Source organism: Periophthalmus magnuspinnatus, chromosome 1, assembly GCF_009829125.3.
Source record: "Periophthalmus magnuspinnatus isolate fPerMag1 chromosome 1, fPerMag1.2.pri, whole genome shotgun sequence".
Taxonomy (NCBI): Eukaryota; Metazoa; Chordata; class Actinopteri; order Gobiiformes; family Gobiidae; genus Periophthalmus; species Periophthalmus magnuspinnatus.
The window spans coordinates 3,776,947-3,795,703 of NC_047126.1; the positions used below are offsets into that span (position 1 = coordinate 3,776,947).

An 18,757-nucleotide genomic window follows, 5' to 3' on the forward strand; every position below is an offset into this window, starting at 1 on the left:
CACTCACACCTCACACACACGTAAGTCGGGCCACAGTGCAGGAAATACACGCCGCTCTGGACAACGACTACATTATTCAGGATTTAGACACGTTTTATACACGTTAACTTAGGTCTGTCATAACAAACGCTGAAGAGGAATATAGAGCTTCACAAAATATCACCATTTATTTATTGTTTTATGTTGCACGATAACGCTGAAGCTTGTTAATCAGCGATATGGGAACATTTAATACAAAATCACATGACTATAAGGTTAAAGAAGCAAAACTGGGTAGTTTGGTGTTACTAATGCACTTTAACAATCAGGTAACAAACATTTATACTCACATCTGCTCCTGTTTTTAATGTTTTAAATGGACTTGTGTAGTTATTTGTTTTGTTTGGGCTTTTTTTGTGTATTTTTTTTGTACTGTAACAGGACGCACATGAAAAAGAGAGTCTACGTGCTCTGATTGGGCTCTCCCTGTGTAAATAAACATAATAAGTCCCTAGTTTGTGTTTAAATGTACGATATTGTTTAAAAAAAACAAAAAACATGTGCAACCATAAATAAACAGAATGTCAGTGTCTGTAATAAGCTGTAGAAATGATGCAAATAAAAGGTACACACGTTAAACACTGAGCCCCAATGTGTCCATCTATCATTTAATTAAAGATAAATCCATATTGTGATTTTTTTGGGGGGGTTGTTTTTTTGTCAGCATTCCCTTGAACTCTTTATTTTGAGCCATGTCACAGCAGAACAAACAGAAAGTAGTACAAAAATTAATGCAATCTTTCGTTTTTTTTATCTTTATTTTTACAAGGGAACTCAATGAGATCACATGGGCTTTGTTTTTCCCCATTTAAAACACAATACAAGCAGAAAAAAGCCAAACAAACAAGTATACAAGTGCATATAAAACATTAAAAACAGAAGCAGGTGTGTGGATAAAAGTCCTATTTTAGTCTAAGATTGACTCGTATAAAAAGTGAAAGGTTGACGCAGGAAATGGAGTAAGACGTAAGACTTATTTTAAATGATCAGGACAGGTCGATGTGTCTGTGTTAACCTGGATATTTCATGTTTTATAATGAATAATTTAAGTTGGCAGTGGAGCAAAACAACATTTCCCCAAACAGCAGTTATCCAGAGGCTTATTGACAGAGAAATGGCTGCCAATTTACAACAAGGACCGCTCCAACGTCGAACAATCGCTCCTACACCGCAATCCCTCTTGGACAAAGTGCGTTAAAGTGTCTGGTCTGAGCTGGGATTGAACCTCCAACCTGGTTTTGAGACATCCACGCTGTAAATGTTATAAAAATTCAATTCTGTGGACAAAAAGTTGACGTTTTGCTGCTCATCCAAGCCGCTTCTTCAGTTTTTATCCATTTTCTTCCACTTATCCGGCGTCAGGTCGCGGGGGCAGCATTCTAAGCGTTCACTCCCAGACTTTCCCTCACCCCAGACACTTCCCCCAGCACCTCCAGTGGGACCCCAAGCCGCTCCCATCCCAGCTTCTCCTGTTTTTATTACAGCCTAAAACCTATAAACCTACTGTATATTCTCACTGAAAATTGTGTTAACTTTGCCAATGTCTCCCGCTCCACTTTGACTTGACTCCCAGGATTTTCTGCTCTTTAACTTTGAGTGTTTATCTACATCTCCACGTACTTAAGCTCCCGCGCTAATGAAAGGGATCACGGGCAAAAAGCAGATAAGCGATCGGAGCTATCTTTAGCCGTTCAGGTTGTTCGAAGGTTCTCACACGTCTCAGCGTTTATTTAGTTGTTTATTACATCGCACATCTGGGTTTATAAATGTAAACAAATGCCTCATCAAACATTCTGCACACACTCTGCCGCTGGAACACTATCTGCGCAGTGAAATACAGTTCCGGCAGACTGTTCAAATCAATTTACCCATGAAAATCAATGGCTCAGATTCAATCTATTTTTTCCAGGTTTTATAGAGCCAGCAATGTTTGACTCCGAGAATTGCATTAACCTGCTACAAATGCAGTCTCTCAAGATAAAAAGTCTCATATCACTGCTCTATGACTTCTCTTATCTTGATCCCGAGGGAAAGAGAGTAGTTTTTGTCCTATTCGAACCCCGGTTTGTAATGTTAAAGTGCGTTAATCACCGGGTTATGCAATGGCTGTTGTCCTACACTCCAGCTGTAGAATAATTGTAGCCTGCTGCTTACCCATCAACCCCCACCCTCCCTCCTTCCCTCCCTGTTCCCCGCAACTCTCCACTTCACAGATGCGCTCCGGTAGGTAGCGTTTGGCACACACCACCTTGTCATGCTGTCATAGGAGTAGGTGGAGTAGAGTTGGCCCGTAACAGCGGGTTGTCACAGCGGTGGAGAGTGGGCAGATGTGGAATCAGGAAAACGGGATGGGAGTAGGAATGTCAGGATTATGCTGTTTATCCATATTTGTGATTATTCTGCAGCAGGGGTGTCCAAACTTTTCTCATTAAGGGCCAAATATAAAAACATAGACAAAGCTGAAGGCGGATTTTGGACCCATCTGTGACCCCAGCCCTCGGGACAACGGAAGGAAATTAGACATTGGCTATAACCACAGTATAAATAAAATAAATAAATAGAGATTGAGGGCCATAGACTCGTTGCCATTACAGTGAATACTTCAAATCTTCGTGTTTATTACAAGTTAGACTGAACCGCGAGACCTTTGTTCATGTGTAACCCAGCCAGTTCTCTCTCTTTCGCTCCCCTCCGCTGTGTCCCTCGCAAATTTCATGCGCCGTCCACGTGATTCGTTGCAGTAGGTGCGAGGCTAGAGCGAGGAGCATGCGACACCGGGATGTTTAAAGTTGTCATTTACCTTCATTTCGCCATATCGACTCTCCAACTTCGTCAAACTTTTTCTTTAACTATAGGTACTGATCATCATGTTGTCTATATTTCAATACATGGTGCCATTTAACCGCAAAATATACCGTCTCTGTCACTCTCTCCCTCAGCCGATTCCCTTGTCTTCTGATTCTAGCCCAATATAGTAGCGCCGTTACTTGGGTCTCTAGCCCGTACATCCTCAACGGGACACATTAAATATTTGAGATGGGCAGTGAGAAGATTTTCAGAAATGTACAGTAAAAAAAGTCCTGTTTAAGGTAATATGGGATACACCTGGAAGCTTGACGGCCAAGAAAAATTGGTCTGAGGGCCGCATTTCGCCCCCGGGCCACAGTTTGATCATGCCTGTTCTATGAAAATATACTTGTTATTACCTAGGATCCAGAATAAACACTTCTTTTTCAAACACTTTACAAAGATGTGAGGTCTAGTCTGGTGTTTTTCAGCCTCCTGTGATATTAGCTTATATAGATATTGGCTTATCCACCTGTCAATCACGGTCATTTGAAAACAGGGGGATTCACTTTTGACCAGACTTACGCCTTTGTAAAGTATTGAAAAAGTGTCTATTCTGGATCTCAGGTAAATCTCATCGGGCTCTCCCTGTAGAAATAAAAGAAATGACACTAAAACTTAAGAAAAAAACTAAGAAATGAGAAATGTTTTTGTATCCTCAGAACCTGGCGGCCCCTCCTTCACCATCGGTAAGGCCATAGAAACTAAGAAATGAGTGTTTTTGTGTCCTCAGAACCTGGCGGCCCCTCCTTCACCATCGGTAAGGCCATCTGGCTGCTCTGGGGTCTGGTTTTCAACAACTCCGTGCCAGTGCAGAACCCCAAAGGAACCACCAGTAAGATCATGGTGTCAGTTTGGGCCTTCTTCGCTGTCATCTTCCTGGCCTCCTACACTGCCAACTTGGCCGCTTTCATGATCCAGGAAGAGTACGTGGACCAAGTGTCGGGCCTGTCAGACAAAAAGGTGCGAACTAATGAATAATATGTGTGTTTGGGGACGAGGAAGCGAGGGTGTGACGTAAAGGAAGTTTAACCGGGGACATCGCAGGAATATTTCATGACTGTCGTGTTCACTTTGTTTCGCCAATTAAAGCTTCAATGCTGTGCTTTTTGTTCTGCTCGGTCAACTTGTCATTTTGGATTTTTAATAATGCATGTTCTTATCTTGCACTTCTTATCTGTCCGTCCATTAGGGGAGTTTGGTTCATTTTAAACATCCAAAAGCGCAGCACTGCGGTTGTGTTTAATAGTGCGTTAAAGCTGTTTTCTGATCTATGATATAATGTTGTTTCCTCGTCACAAACAGACCCGGAGTTGTGTTTTTGTTTCAATCCTACAACGTTAACACACAAACCCTGCATATTTAGGCCAAACTAAACGCATAGATCCACGTTGTGACGTCATGTGGTGATACAGGAAGTGCTCCACTGTGTTTTTAAACTCCACACGCCTTCATTTCTACAATCATTTGGATCATTTCAGCTCTGGAATTGCCAATCTACTACTGAACTAAACGTAAAAGTCAGCTTTCAAAAAGTGAAACCATAGACTGTATATATAAATGGACATAGCTAACGTGCTGGCCGCCGTGTTCCAAACAGGAAGTGAGCATAAACGCACTTCCTGTTCCTTCGACTCTGGCTCCAATTCACTTTACATTGGAAAACTGTTGCCCCTCTCTCTGCAACTGCTGCTGTCAGACTCGTTATTTTGGTCTTAAATGTACGTAAACCCGCTCTACATGATCCTGGTATTTTTATTTCACTATTGTGTCCGTAACTGAAGATATGAACATTAATAACAGACAAATCAGGCTCCTTCTTTCCCTGAGGTCTCACCCACGAGCGTAAGCGACAGGTTCGATTGACAATCCTGTGGGACGGGGCTTCAACAGTTTCGCTCTGGATTGGCTCTTTGGTTGCTATGATACTCGTGGTCGGAAACACAAATATGTAACTCTGCTCCAAATTTGCCGCTATAACTGCTCTAGCTTCGATGAGCTTCATTTGACCGAACGCTATGGCTGACCTCACACTCACTTAGTCCACTTCTTTACACAGTCTATTCATGGAACAGAGCATTTTGAGCTTTGGTGATGTAGACAGACTAATAATAATGCAGACTTATTCAAACTCAATGAAAGAAAACACAACTCCAGGTGTATTTTTGAGGAGCTAGCATGGTTTAAAGCTCACACGAGTCAATTCTGTGTAATATGGGACCTTTAAAGTCTATTTGACGCAGCTCAGTGCCTCTTTAATGCTAACAACTCCTTCCCTGCTGTTTTCTCTTCCTTTCTTCCTTTTCCGGACGCACTACAGTTCCAGAAACCCAACGAGTTTTCCCCACCGTTCCGCTTCGGGACAGTGCCCAATGGGAGCACGGAGCGAAACATCCGCAACAACTACCGGGACATGCACGCTTACATGACCAGCTTCCACCAGAAGAACGTAGACGAGGCGCTGTACAGTTTGAAGACCGGGTGAGGATGGAGACAGCCAGAGAAACAGATGGGGATAGAGGGATGAGGGAGATGAAAGGATCCGTGAGAAAAGAGAGAGAGAGAGAGCTGGGGAGCTGTGAGGTACTGTCCTGATGCAATAGAGCGAAAAGATGATGAAGGGGTAAGAGCGGGAGACAGGCGAAGACAGAGGATTGTGGGCAAAGTGGGTGGGCAGTGTGTGGAGCTGTGTATCTGCCACTGGCCCCAGAATAGCAGCGTCGCCTGTGGTTTGTGTAGAAATCTGAAAGCGAGCTAATTCTTCTCTTCTCTTCTTCCTTCAATCCATCTGCTGCCTCTGTCACTCCGAGTGCCTCTGTATTGTATCTGCTACTTTATGATTTTGAATCGCTTTATGAATCAGATCAGAATCAGGGTTTAGCACAAATGTGTTTCATGCTCTAAATAAATGGTTTAAACTGTGGACAGTGGTGGAACGTCACAAAGTAAAAGTAGAAAAGTACTGTGCTTAAGTAGACATTTAAGGTATCTGTACTTTAAAATGGATTTTCACTACATTTGAGAGCAGTATCTGTACTTTCTACTCCACTACATTTTAATTAACAAGTATTTTTATTACTGTTTGAAACCTGCTGAAAAGGCTGAGGGTTTATTTTGGACAAAAATAAAACAGCTAGGAAAAGACAAAAAGCTTTATAAAATCAAAAAATCTGTGTGAAATACTTTGACTTTGACTCTTTAAGTACATGTTTAAACGAGTACTTTAATACTTTTAGCTTCATGTAATACTTATACTCTTACGTGAGTATTTTTTGCCCTTGTATCTGTATTTTTACTTAAGTGAACCATGAATACTTGATGCTATTTAAAGGCTTATTTGCAAAGCCCAACAAACACCAGTGTAGGTTTAAATAGAACAATTTATGGGATTTTCGTCAACTTTTATTGCTATTATGTGATGGGATAACTCTTACTACAAAGTTTGGACACACCCTCTCATTCAGTGCTGTTTTTCCCTGTATTTTTACTACTTCCTTCATTTTATACACGCACAAGACATCAAATATATCTAGTAAGTAAGATACGTGGAATTATATTGCAAAAAAAAATAAAAATTAAATAACTAAATATATTTTGACAACGCAAAGGGAGGATCTGAAAATAAAATGTAAAACAATAGTTATTTAAGTTTTTATTCCATATATCTTACTTCATATATGTGATATATAATGTAGAAAGCAGCAAAAAAATAAAAATAAAATAAAAAAATTGAATGAGAGTGTGCGTCCGAACTCTTGACTGGTAGTGTATATATTAATTTAAGACATTAATTAATTCTAGTTTTCGTGTTTACATTCTCGCTCTTTGTTCACATTCTGCAGTAAACTGGACGCGTTCATCTACGACGCGGCGGTGCTGAACTACATGGCGGGCAGAGACGAGGGCTGTAAGCTCGTCACCATCGGCAGCGGAAAAGTCTTTGCGTCTACGGGCTACGGCATCGCCATCCAAAAGGACTCTGGATGGAAACGAGCTGTGGATCTGGCCATCCTCATGCTGTTTGGAGACGGTAAAGTATTGAATTAAAAACAGCGACTGGCAACTTCACTGTTAGCGTCACTACTTCCTGTCCGGGTTAATCTTCATGAGGTTTTTCCAGAGTCAAACTAAAATGAATAAATATTTAAAGATGAGGCAGTGGACAGGGAGGGTGCGGGTGGATGTCACTGAAAACATGATAAACACTACATAAATAAAATAAATACTTCATCGGAGGACACTTCTGTGTTTATAAAGTGGGATGTTTGTGTCTCAATGCTAATGCTAATGCAAATTTTGAGGCATAATAAATATTAAAACAACGCCACCAACTGAAGTACTCTACATTTAAAATTAACTGGGTAGTCTTTATTTTAATTAATTTGAATTTTAATAGGTTGTTTATTTTATGTTTTACAATTTTAATAAGCTTTGAGACACACTGAGCCAGCTAGCATACCGCTGTGCACAGAGCCTATTTGAGTCATGTAGTATTTTGGCAAAAAGAAGTAAAGAAAACAACTTAAAACTTCAAATCGAATGCTATTACTCCTCCTTCTATTATTGTTACTACCCAGGAGAGTCGACAAGGGGGACAGAGGAGCCTATTACCCCGGGCTCCAGGGTTTTAGGAGCCCAGAACTGGACCATCTTTGTATTTATTAATATTAGAGAAGGGCCCATGGGAGGTTTCTTGCCCCGGGCCCCCAATTTTTTGGCAACGGGCTTGTTCTTACTACTACTTACTACATCTAAACAGCTATTTATTACAGTTTTATTCAAATTACACTGTTAATATTGTAAGAATGGTTCGTTTCTCGTGTAAGCATCAAAGAGGACAAAGAGACTGAAACATAAAGTCAGAAGGGTTTAATGAGTTCCACACAGGTAAAGTGGAACAATGAAGCAACGGACTCTTCGAGAAGGATAGAAGAGAGACCTGAGATGTGCATGTTGACAGCTTTTATAGTGTCTCTCAGGGTTTGTGTGTGTGAGGCGGGTCTTCTTCTACTCTGCAGGGCGTTACGCATTAAGAAACTTTAGGCAACGTCGAACAAGGTGAGTGTTTTATGACCCTCTCAAAGTGCGGGTCACGCATTCCTGAGATAAGGCTTTGACCAAAATGACCAGAACAAAGCTGTTATCTTATTGTCCTGGTGATTCCCCCATGTATTAGTGTTCGTAGGTTTGTAATCAACTAAAGAAATTATTGGTCCAAATAAGTCCTGCTTCCAGTGCAAGGTCCTCCTATAGCACATGTGTCAAACTCAAGGCCCGGGGGCCAAATGCGGCCCGCCACGTCATTTTATGTGGCCCACGAAAAGGTAAATTAAGGCTTGACTTTCATTTTAAAATACGTCTGTGCTGCTTTAATGTGTGCATTGACATTAAACCAATGAGATTTTCCCAAAAAGTGACACTGAGAAATATTTGCAAATAATTATCACAAAATGTTCAGGAAGAGGAAAATTGTCGGCGTGGAAGGAAGTTTCAAGAAAGACGCTAAAGGTGAATACAAGTTTGTGTTTTCAGGAGAAAATCTGTATGTTTTTTGTGTTATGAGGCGGCGTCGGTACAATCTACGTCGACATTTTGACACCAAACACGGAGCTAAGTATGAAAATGTTAGCCTGCAAGAAAAATAACAAATTGTCCAATAATTAAAAGGCTGTTTTTGAAGCAGTGCTGAAGGTTGCTCTGACCAGATACACACTTTTAAAAATGTCAGTTTATCAGGAAATACACAGTTACACAGACACGTAATATTTGCACCTTGAATAAGTGATAAATACAGAAACAGTTATTTAACAAATTTAAAAGTAGTTACATGTATTTTACATGACATTTGTTTACATTTGGTGATATTTACACTGCTGCACAGTTACATCTGCCATTTTGCTGATGTGGCCCTTGGTGAAAATGAGTTTGACGCCTCTGTCCTATAACCTGGCCCCTCCTTATCTCACAACCTCCTCGTCCCACCTCAGATCAGCCAACACCGACCTCGTCTCTCCGCTCATCAGGACAAAGCACCAAACCTTGTGGGACCGAGCCTTCGCTGCCTGGAACTCCCTCCCACAATCCAACAGGAACTCAGACTCATTACCGCACTTCACGTCACTACTAAAAACTCACCTGTTCAACCTGATTTACACCTTTTTCTATTGTTTGTAAAGCGTCTTCAAGTGTCCAAAACAGCGACTAATTGTTTGGCTAATCCATATTTTGATCTAAGACTCCATCGTCCAATTATTAATAATAATAATAATAATAATAAAAGCTTCCAGCCCGATAAATCTGCTCACAGTATCTAGAATCCAAAAGCTGTAATCGTCTTGGAGCTACGAGTTGGCCCCTTCAGCCTGCAGCTGCTGTAGCAGACTGTGTTTATTTGGTGGCCAGGGAGAAGCAGACAGTGCATCACAAAAGAGACAGGTAGATATTGACCTGGAGTTGTATTATAGACGCGAATGAGGTGAGTCCTGAAGAGCTGGAGCCTGTGGATGTTGCCCAATTGTTAGCCACAGCTGACACTTTTTTCTCACTGCCAGGGTAGTACTCACTGCCCAGAAAAATATGTGCATTTACTTTTGATTTTAGCACCGAGCCCTGTGTTTGTTGTTTATATTTTTACGCTTCGCAGAAAGAGTCTCGTGGGGTGTCATTTGCTCGGTCGCATTTTTATATAGCGCTTTTTCCACCTTCAAGGCACTCAAAGCGTTTTACATCAAGGAATAATTCACCTTTTCACACACGAGTTGAGGTGAGTTAAGTGTCTTACCCAAGGATTTAACGACAGGATTCGTCTGTGCGGAGCTGGAATCGCAACGCCGACCTGTGGGTCCGTGGATCTGACCGTTCAACCATTGATGTTTACGTCGAGAGCGGGATTCGAACCGCCAACCTCCGCTCTACCAACTGAGCTACTATCACCCGTTTGTTTATAGCTACTAAATGCTATAAATTATCTCATTATTTTGTGTTTGTAAAGAAGATGGTTTAAGAACTTAACTTTCTTTCTTCCCCAACACAAAACTCAAGACTGTATTCGTCCAAACCAGGTCGTACTACGTCTTAACGATGAAGAACTTTTAGGAAGTACAGTACACGGATGTAGTGATTACGTAATGACTGTATACAGCAGGAGTCTGATGCAGCACTCAAACATACACAGAGGATCGTTGTGACGGTGTATGACTCCCTTCCAGCGGTATCATTTTGTATCTGTATGTTTGACACAGATGAGTGGTCAGCACAAACACTCACCTACTTTCAGATCTGTGTTCACAAAGTCAGGCAGGCTCTGAGAGTGTGGCCATGTGAGGTGTGTGTGTGTGTGTGTGTGTGTGCGCGTACATGTGTGAGCTTCCCCGCCTCAAGACATGCAAAAAATCCTGATGACTCTCTACATTTCCTCCCATGATACTGGATACTGTCCTCCAGCGCATAAACAGTAGTGTAGATTAATGCATCACGGTCCTTAATTTACCCACGGTATTGACAATGGGCTAAAATCAACAAGACGACCACTAATAATCTATAATCAATCACACTCACAGAATCTGATCATCTGTATTTACGAGAGACTGAGAGACACTGGTGCAAACTGTTTGGACGAGTTCCTTTGGCGACACTCCTGGGATACATACTCACGGTTAATATGTTTTAGACACTCATCCATCCTCCCATAGCGCAGTCAAATCCCGGTGGGCAGTATATTTCCCCCACAACACGGAAGATGCTTTATGCTTTGCATAAGCAATCCTTAATAAGATGATCCTCGGGGGATGAGAGGACGGATTAGTCACTGTAATGCAACATATTAGTGGCGTGTACATGAGACCTGAGTCTACACTTTGTTTAAGGGCTCGGTCCGTTTGGGCAGAACCCCCCGTGAGCACCGAGCTCTCACTCACCTGTGTTTGTCTGTCTGCTCCAGGTGAGATGGAGGAGTTGGAGGCTCTGTGGCTCACGGGCATCTGCCACAATGAGAAGAATGAGGTGATGAGCAGTCAGCTGGACGTGGACAACATGGCGGGCGTCTTTTACATGCTTGGTGCTGCGATGGTCCTGTCACTTATCACCTTCATCTGTGAACACTTATTCTACTGGCAGCTGCGCTTCTGCTTTATGGGCGTGTGCTCTGGCCAGCCTGGATTCACCTACTCGATAAGCAGAGTGAGTGTGCCTGTTTTATTTTAGAAATGACCTTTGTCCCCTGACAGAACGATCACATTAACCTGTCTTGTTTTCAGACCTCTGGGCTGAAGTGTAGCTCTACACTCGGGGTAACAGAGTGATTCATCTGACCTATTTTGGGCCAAGCACAAAATAGCATCTCGTTACTAAAATTACCAAACGCAAAAACACAAATGTATTGAGTAACTTCTTGATTATTATGTTTAAGTTATTTACAAGGTCATTTTGGTATTTCAAACACAAAAATATAACGCCCATTGACTTAAGTAGTTACTAAAATTATATATTTAGCTCTAAAAATAAACTTTATAAATGGGCAAGAGCTTTCCAAAGGGTTAGAAAGACACATAAAAGGGGGAAAGGATAAAAAGGTCTGAGTGATGAGAAAAAAATTAAGCCAGCTAAAGGACAATGTTGGATAGAAGAATGGATACAATGGTGAACCGGTGACCTTTCCCAGCCTTTACAGTGCGGTGTGGGAACTGTAGATGTAGGAGACACACAGATTCCCACTGGAGGGGCTGCTTCTCAACGCAGCCCCCTGAAAAGAAGATAAATCGCACAAAGAATCCGCAGAATAGAAAACGATTTTCTCCATGAGTGAGATAGACACAAACCAGCTCTGACAAGATGATGTGTTTAAGTAATAGCCAGCAAGCAAGTGAATATCATGACCTTTTGAACTGTCCCTCGACCACGTGCACACAACGTTTTGAGCAATAATGAAATTTAAAGGTCCTATATCACGCAAAATTGACTCTTGTGAGGGTTTAGCCATGTTATAATGCGGTTATGTCCTCAAAAACAGACCTGGAGTTGTGTTTTGTTTCATTCACACATGTTTGAGTTACACTTTATTATTATTTTGTCCACATCTCCAACGCTCAAAATGCTGAGATGAGCGAAGAACTCAGCCTAAATGTGCAGAGTTTGTGCGTTTAACGTGTAAATGAAACAAAACACACGTCAGAAAACAGTGTAATATGGGACTTTTAAATGCTTGAGTAATTAATGTGCATAGTTTTGTGAGCAAGTGAAAAGTATTGTCGTAAAGAAACAAAACCTGAACAGCTAGGTTCACGTGAATTTAATCTATACTGATTAAAGTTATCGATTGAGCTTGCTGTTATCAATCAGGGCTTTGATCCTCTCTGTCCCTGGCTCAGCTGCTGCCGCCCGAGGTGAGGAGCTTAGCGGTATCTTTACAGGTCCGAGATAGCCTCCTGAGGAAAAAGTCGTTTGTGAACTCTTTTACCATTTAATTGTGTGTAAACAAAAGGGTGGTCAGAGAGAACATAGCAATGTATTAACCTCTCTCTGCCTCTGTCTGTCCCTGTTCGCCTCCTCTCTCTGTGTGTCTGTTGACCGTCTGGTGTTGACTGTATCGTCTACTTTACCCATTATGCTGTTCACACTGAGCCTTAAGTCGGACGCTCTCATCTTCTTCCTTGACCTGTCTCACATTCTTTCTCCTTGTGTGTCTTCCTGTTCCCCTTCTCATTTACTCACTCCAGGGAATCTACAGCTGCATCCACGGTGTTCAAATTGAGGAAAACAAGTCCACGGCCGACTCCCCCTCGTCCACTATAAAGAAGAACATGAACAACACTCACTCCAACATCTTGCGTCTGATTCGCACTGCCAAGGATATGACTGCTGTTCCAGGTGTCAATGGCTCTCCGCACGCTGCACTGGAATACAGTCACAGCGGCCGTGAGTCAGCTATTTATGACATCCAGGAGCACCGGCGTAGCCTGGTGGGTCACCCTATGGACTGTAAGACTGCTCCTCCCTATATGGCAGAGGACAACATGTTCAGTGACTATGTTGGTGATGTGGAGAGGACTTTTGGCAACTTGCCCCTGAAGGACAACAACCTGTACCAGGACCATTACCGGCACCACCACCCGGCCTCAGCTCTGGGTATGTCTGGCCCCCCGCCCAATAGGCCGCGTAGCTTAGGCAGCGCTAGCTCGTTGGAAGGGGGTATGTTTGATTGTGACAGTTTAGCGGGAGGGGTTGCGCCCATTTTTACCACGCAGCCCCGGCCGTCCATGACCCACAGGAACACTAATAAATTTGACTTGATCGCTGGCCACGCCCAGGCAGACTCCAGCCAGGGCGGGTTCAAAGCCGGCAATGTGTACGGCAGGTTTTCTTTCAAAGGAGGAGCGTCCAGCACGGGGCTGATCGGCAGTCACGAGAGGTACTGTGGCGGAGGCGGGGGAGGGGCAGGATCAGGGGGCGATGACGGGAATGTCCGCTCTGACGTCTCAGATATCTCCACGCACACGGTCACCTACGGCAACCTGGAAGGAAACAACAAACGACGTAAGCAGTACAGGGACAGTCTGAAAAAGAGGCCTGCCTCGGCCAAATGCAGACGAGAGCATGACGATGTAGAACTGAGTGGCTTCAGGAGGAGGCCCCACCACCACACCGTCCACCACCACTTCCCCCACGGGTCCCTGGTACGCCGCGCGGTCTCTCCACCCCTGGAGCGGAAGAGGGGTGCTGGAGGGGGTAATTCTTCTCCTTATGTATTCCGCAAGGACAAAGAGAACCTCAGAGAGTTCTATGGGGAGCAGTTCCGCTCCAAGGAGGGCAAGGCCATGTGGGAGCAGGAGGGAGGAAGTGGAGGAAGCGGTGTGGGCAGTGCTAGTGGTGGTGGTGTCTGTAAGAGTTTAGTGCCAGTAGAGGACTTCCTCAAAGGTAAAGTCAAGAACACAGTGTCGGCAGGGCAGCAGGCCCACAGCTGCTGGGAGAAGGGCGTTTCGGGGATCGGAGGAGGGGGTATAGCAGGAGGAGACTGGGAGTGTCGTAACTGCCACAGTGTTTGTCATCACGCAGGAGGAGGCGCATGCCCTGCAGGTGGAGTCGGGGGAACTAGCAGTCGCCCCAGCTCAGCGTCCTGTAAGCGCTGTGATTCCTGTAAGATTCAGCCAAGCAACCTTTACAACATCAGTGAGGATAATAACATGATGTTTCCAGGGGGGAAGAGTAGCGTAGGAGGGAACCAGGCTCAAACTCCAGCACAGCGAAGGAAACTAGGCCCAGGTGGGAGGGTCCTGAGAAGGCAGCATTCATATGACACATTTGTGGACCTGCAGAGGGAGGGAGCAGGGCGCATGGGGGGCAGTGGCGGGGGTATGGGTGAACAGTTTATTCAGCCTCGTAGTGTGAGTTTGAAAGATAAGGATCGTTTTGTGGAGGGTCCGAGTCCATACGCTCACATGTTTGAGAGGTATTCAGTGGACAGGGACTCCCCTATGTTTGGAGGACTTGGAGATCGGGCCAAAGCAGGTTCATCGTTCAGTCTGTTCCACGGAGGTGAAGGAGGGCTGCGTCAGCGCTCGGTGGGGGAGCGAGATTTTAGGGAGCGAGACAGGGCAATGATGGGAGGTGGGGGCTGTGGTGGTGGTGGCGGCAGAGGGGCCGGGACTTACTCCTTGTCTAAATCTCTCTACCCAGATAAGGTGAACCAGAACCCTTTCATCCCAACCTTCGGTGACGACCAGTGTCTTTTACACGGTGCCAAACCGTACTACATGAAAAAGCCTCAGACGCAGCAACAGCAGCAGCAGCTTCTCAACAACATCCGAGGAGGAGGGGACTTCAGAGGGTCAGTGGGAGCTACTTCCTATTTACCTGCTTCTGCCACTGCAGGGGTAATGTCCAATGTGACCCCCAGGTACCCAAAAGAGCTCTGCCTGGGTGGGGTGGGAGGTCCCATGGGCAACCACCACGGGGGCAACAAGCTTCTGCCTGGAGGCAGAGACACGTTAGGTCTGGGCCCGGGACAGAGACCCTTCAACGGTGCCAATGGACATGTATATGAAAAGCTGTCCAGCATTGAGTCAGATGTGTGAATGCCAACACAACGGGTGCGTAAATTTGGGAAACCAAGAACATACGGGGCAGCTCCAGCCTGTGTGAAGTGAATAAGACACAATACTGTGTGTGTTCGCCAATAAATGGATGTATTTGGACAATCTACACTGGCCGCAGCACGCTGAGCTGTGGTGACGTCCTGCGAGGTAAACGTTTGGATGAAAAGGTGTTTGGTGCTGTTCTGACTTGGGTCATGGTTAGGAGGGAGGGAAAAGTGCTCCCGCCTATCTCTTTTTACGCTCACTGTCTCTCCCTCTTCAGTCCAACACTAAAATAAACCTTTTTGGGTACGAAAATACAATCACAATTGAGAAATCATGATTTCTGTTGTATTAACAGGGTAAATGACTAATAACTGTACTGACAATGTTAATATTACTAAATATTATTCCAGTGTTTCTGATTGGTTTGAATTGTTTTAAACATTTGATAGATCATGTTTCATATTTGTATAATGTTATTTTCTTATCTGACCATTTTTGCAGGGGACTAGTAGAATGGATGTCTAAGTGATTCATGTCAATATGACGATTTACAGGCTCCGATCACTCACTTTTCTCATTTCTCAGCGCTGTGATGTGTAGAAGGCATGGCTTCCTGGGTACAATTACGAGATGACATCATACTGATTTGCCTTTTTTGGTCAGGCAGTACCAAATGGGTTCTAATCCTGAGCTCTATGTGCCTTAAAAGGATTCGTTCAGATCATTTTCAGACGATTCTCTGATGATTTTCTGTTGGTAGAGTCTCTGAGTTTTCAAATACCTTAAAATCCCAACTCAGTTTTTATGAGAGTTGAATTATACTATTACTATAACGTTATCAAAAATGGAAAAAAAAACATCTCGCAGACACCAAAGTGAGCTCTCATTTTTATACATTGCACATTGGCAGGATTACAGGGGGTAAACCGTAGTGCTAACGTTCCTAACACAAATCTATTGCTTTACGAAATACCACGTTGCCATGTCTCAGTTTGAGCACACAATGATGTTACGAAATGTATATTATTAAGTTTTAAATCTTCTTAAAACACTTTGAAGTTTATTTTGACCATGACATTTGTTCCAAACATGAGCAGCATAATGGACTCTCATCAGGCAGTCAGGCCTCGGTCCAAAAATCAGCACCTGACATCTTAATTATTACGTGATTACAGCTATAAACACTGCCTGTCCTCAAGATGGTCCCCTTTGATTGTGCGTGATTATTCAACTTAAGGGCTGCGACAAACCCTGATTTTACACATAAAATATATCGTTTTTTCTACATTTGTTGCATCGGTTTAATCAAAGTGAAATATTCTCCAGTATATGAATTTATTTAATGCATTTTTTTTGCCTTTTGGATCATATTTGTTCTCACCAAGATGAGATGATGAGCATGCAGAGAACTATAAACATCAGGAACGCCATTATAAGGTAAAAAACACATTTAATTAGCCCATTGCAAACATTTAGAGCTCGCTATCTTGATCATCATGAGCCACAGCTACAGTTCTGGTCTAATACTGTAGCACCGTCGGGATCCATTCGCCCGATTCCACAGTTCCTTGTTAATAGACTTGATTTATTCTCTTAGCTGACGAGTCCGCGTGTATGATAGGGGGTAGGATTTGCATGTGTAGATTTTCTTTCCTTTTCTTGTTTTACATCTTAACTTTCAGCCCACGAACGGGCCTTTTTTATGATATTTGGATTATTTGCGATTTCATTGGTACTGATCCATGTAGTACTGTAGGTGTGTGTGTGTTTGTGAAGAGAAAACGACACTTAAATGGGTTTAAATTTTGTTTCAAATATGGCTGAACTGATTAAAGATCTTTTTAGGGATAAGAGTGCTTTTACTGTTATTGTTTTTGCAAAGACAGACTTTTCTTGATATAGTTTATGTAAATGTTTTTAATAAGGTTCTTAGTCACTGGAGAAGCCTTTTTCATTTCATCTACTTTCTATTTTTTCCCTGTTGTTGTATGTGCCTGGATACATACGCTTGATTACCTCTGTGTGCTCATTTGAATGACGGACAGTGCGCAAGACAACTGTTTCTCGTAGGCTACACGTGCTAAAAAGCTCTGTACATACCTCACGTAGAGTTTTGATAAAATGTACAAAAAACGACCTTCTATTTGGAGAGATTTGGTTTAACTGTTACATTTTGTTGAGTTCCTTCCGAGGCCGACGTTTGTGGGGTCGCTTCCCCGCAGACGTACGCGAACACGACGATCTGAGGCTCCTGTGATTCATTTGCTTTTGGACGTTGTAAAATTATTATCAATTATTACACAACAAGAAAAGCACAATAGATTATCGTTTCTACTATGACTCTCTTTCTCCTCTTTGACTCAATCTGTTTTTTCTGTTTTGCCAGAGAAGATTGATTCTTTTTGTCCCTGAGCTGTACAGATTGTGAAAAATGTAAATACGATAAAAACTCTAGTTCACCCTCACATTTTTGTATGAAGAGATTAATTGTGTGAAGGGAGTATTTCAAATTTGACTGAATATTTAGTAATATTTAAAAGAGATTACACGCAGTCAATGTGAAAATAAGTACTGAGAAATATTATTCTTCTGTCTCTTTGGAATAAAAGTGTTAAGTATTAATAAAAAAGATCAAATGTCACTTGGGCTGGTTTTGCGTTTGTGTTGTTTTGTACATCGCGGCTCCTCTCTCGCTCAGTGCGTCATGCATGGGCTGTAATATTTGGCCTTATTAAAGATAATGGACAGAGCCGAGCGTCTTCATTAGGGCTTTTGTTTGTGCCTTCGTAAACAAGATGTGCATGTGAGGTTGACGTTATCCACCATGTTGGACAAACTGATTAAAGGGCCCGTGTTACGCCGTTTTATGATCTGTTATAACGTCGTTTCCTCGTCACAAACAGACCCGGAGTTGCGTTTTGTTGCATTCGCACAGGTTTTAACGCACAAACGCTGCATATTTAGGCTGAGTTCTTCTTCTCTCAAACGGAAAACGGTCCATTCCACCTTGCGATGTCATGCGGCGATACAGGAAGTGCTCGGAAATGTCAATCTCGTCTAAACAAAAGGTAAAAGGAGCTGTTAAACTACCACTTTATGACATCACGAGGTGGAACAGAGCGTTTTGAGGTTTGGAGATGCACACAGACATGTCAGAATGAAACAAAACACAACTCCAGGTCTGTTTTTGAGGACGTAATATTATATCATGACATAAAAAATCACACATCACAGTCCGTTTTGCGTAACATTGGACCTTTAACGACTATAGAAGAAACAAAAAACGGGGGAAAGAGTCATGAAAAACGCTCTGAAACTGGAGAACTGATGCAAACCGAGCAGCCGAGATCAAAGCGCCTCCAAACTCCCCCTCACTCCTCTTTACTCCTCCGAACGCCCTGTCCAGCAACAGGAGTTATTTAAAGAAACCTCCAAACGTACTCAACTCTATACGCATCTCCACACTTGTAATATCCGTGTTTCGTAGACACTTTGCCTACTTATTTAGTCCTGGCGCCGACCCAACAAGCTCGGGATGCATTGCAACACATGTAACTACTTCTTGACAATTAATAGTTACCTAGCAACTGGCTCTTTTTTCCATAGAAGGAGAAGGGGAGGGCGAGCTGCGAGAGACAGAGAAGGAAGATTTATACAATATTCCCACAGCATCATAACTGGATTGGACGCAACAGCGCTTTGACAATACAATACTAAAATGGAAAGTACACCCAGAGCTTACCGCCCACGTGTAGCAGCGAGGGGTGGAGAGGATGGAGAGGATGGAGAGGATGGAG

General features: G+C 43.1%; 2 protein-coding genes across 2 annotated transcripts in view; one reads left to right on the forward strand and one right to left on the reverse strand.

The window, feature by feature from the left end:
• Positions 1 to 17,594, forward strand: part of grin2bb (glutamate receptor, ionotropic, N-methyl D-aspartate 2B, genome duplicate b) — a 116,188-nt gene extending 98,594 nt beyond the window's left edge. Inside the window, exons 12-16 of the mRNA XM_033969292.2 lie at positions 3,620 to 3,849; positions 5,207 to 5,367; positions 6,729 to 6,916; positions 10,826 to 11,064; positions 12,600 to 17,594. Coding sequence (XP_033825183.1) covers positions 3,620 to 3,849; positions 5,207 to 5,367; positions 6,729 to 6,916; positions 10,826 to 11,064; positions 12,600 to 14,954 — 3,173 coding nt within the window. The 3' untranslated portion in view covers positions 14,955 to 17,594. The remainder of the gene's footprint in view (positions 1 to 3,619; positions 3,850 to 5,206; positions 5,368 to 6,728; positions 6,917 to 10,825; positions 11,065 to 12,599) is intronic.
• LOC117373246 (uncharacterized) overlaps positions 1 to 18,757 on the reverse strand; it is a 163,501-nt gene that overhangs the window by 3,714 nt on the left and 141,030 nt on the right. The window lies entirely within an intron of this gene.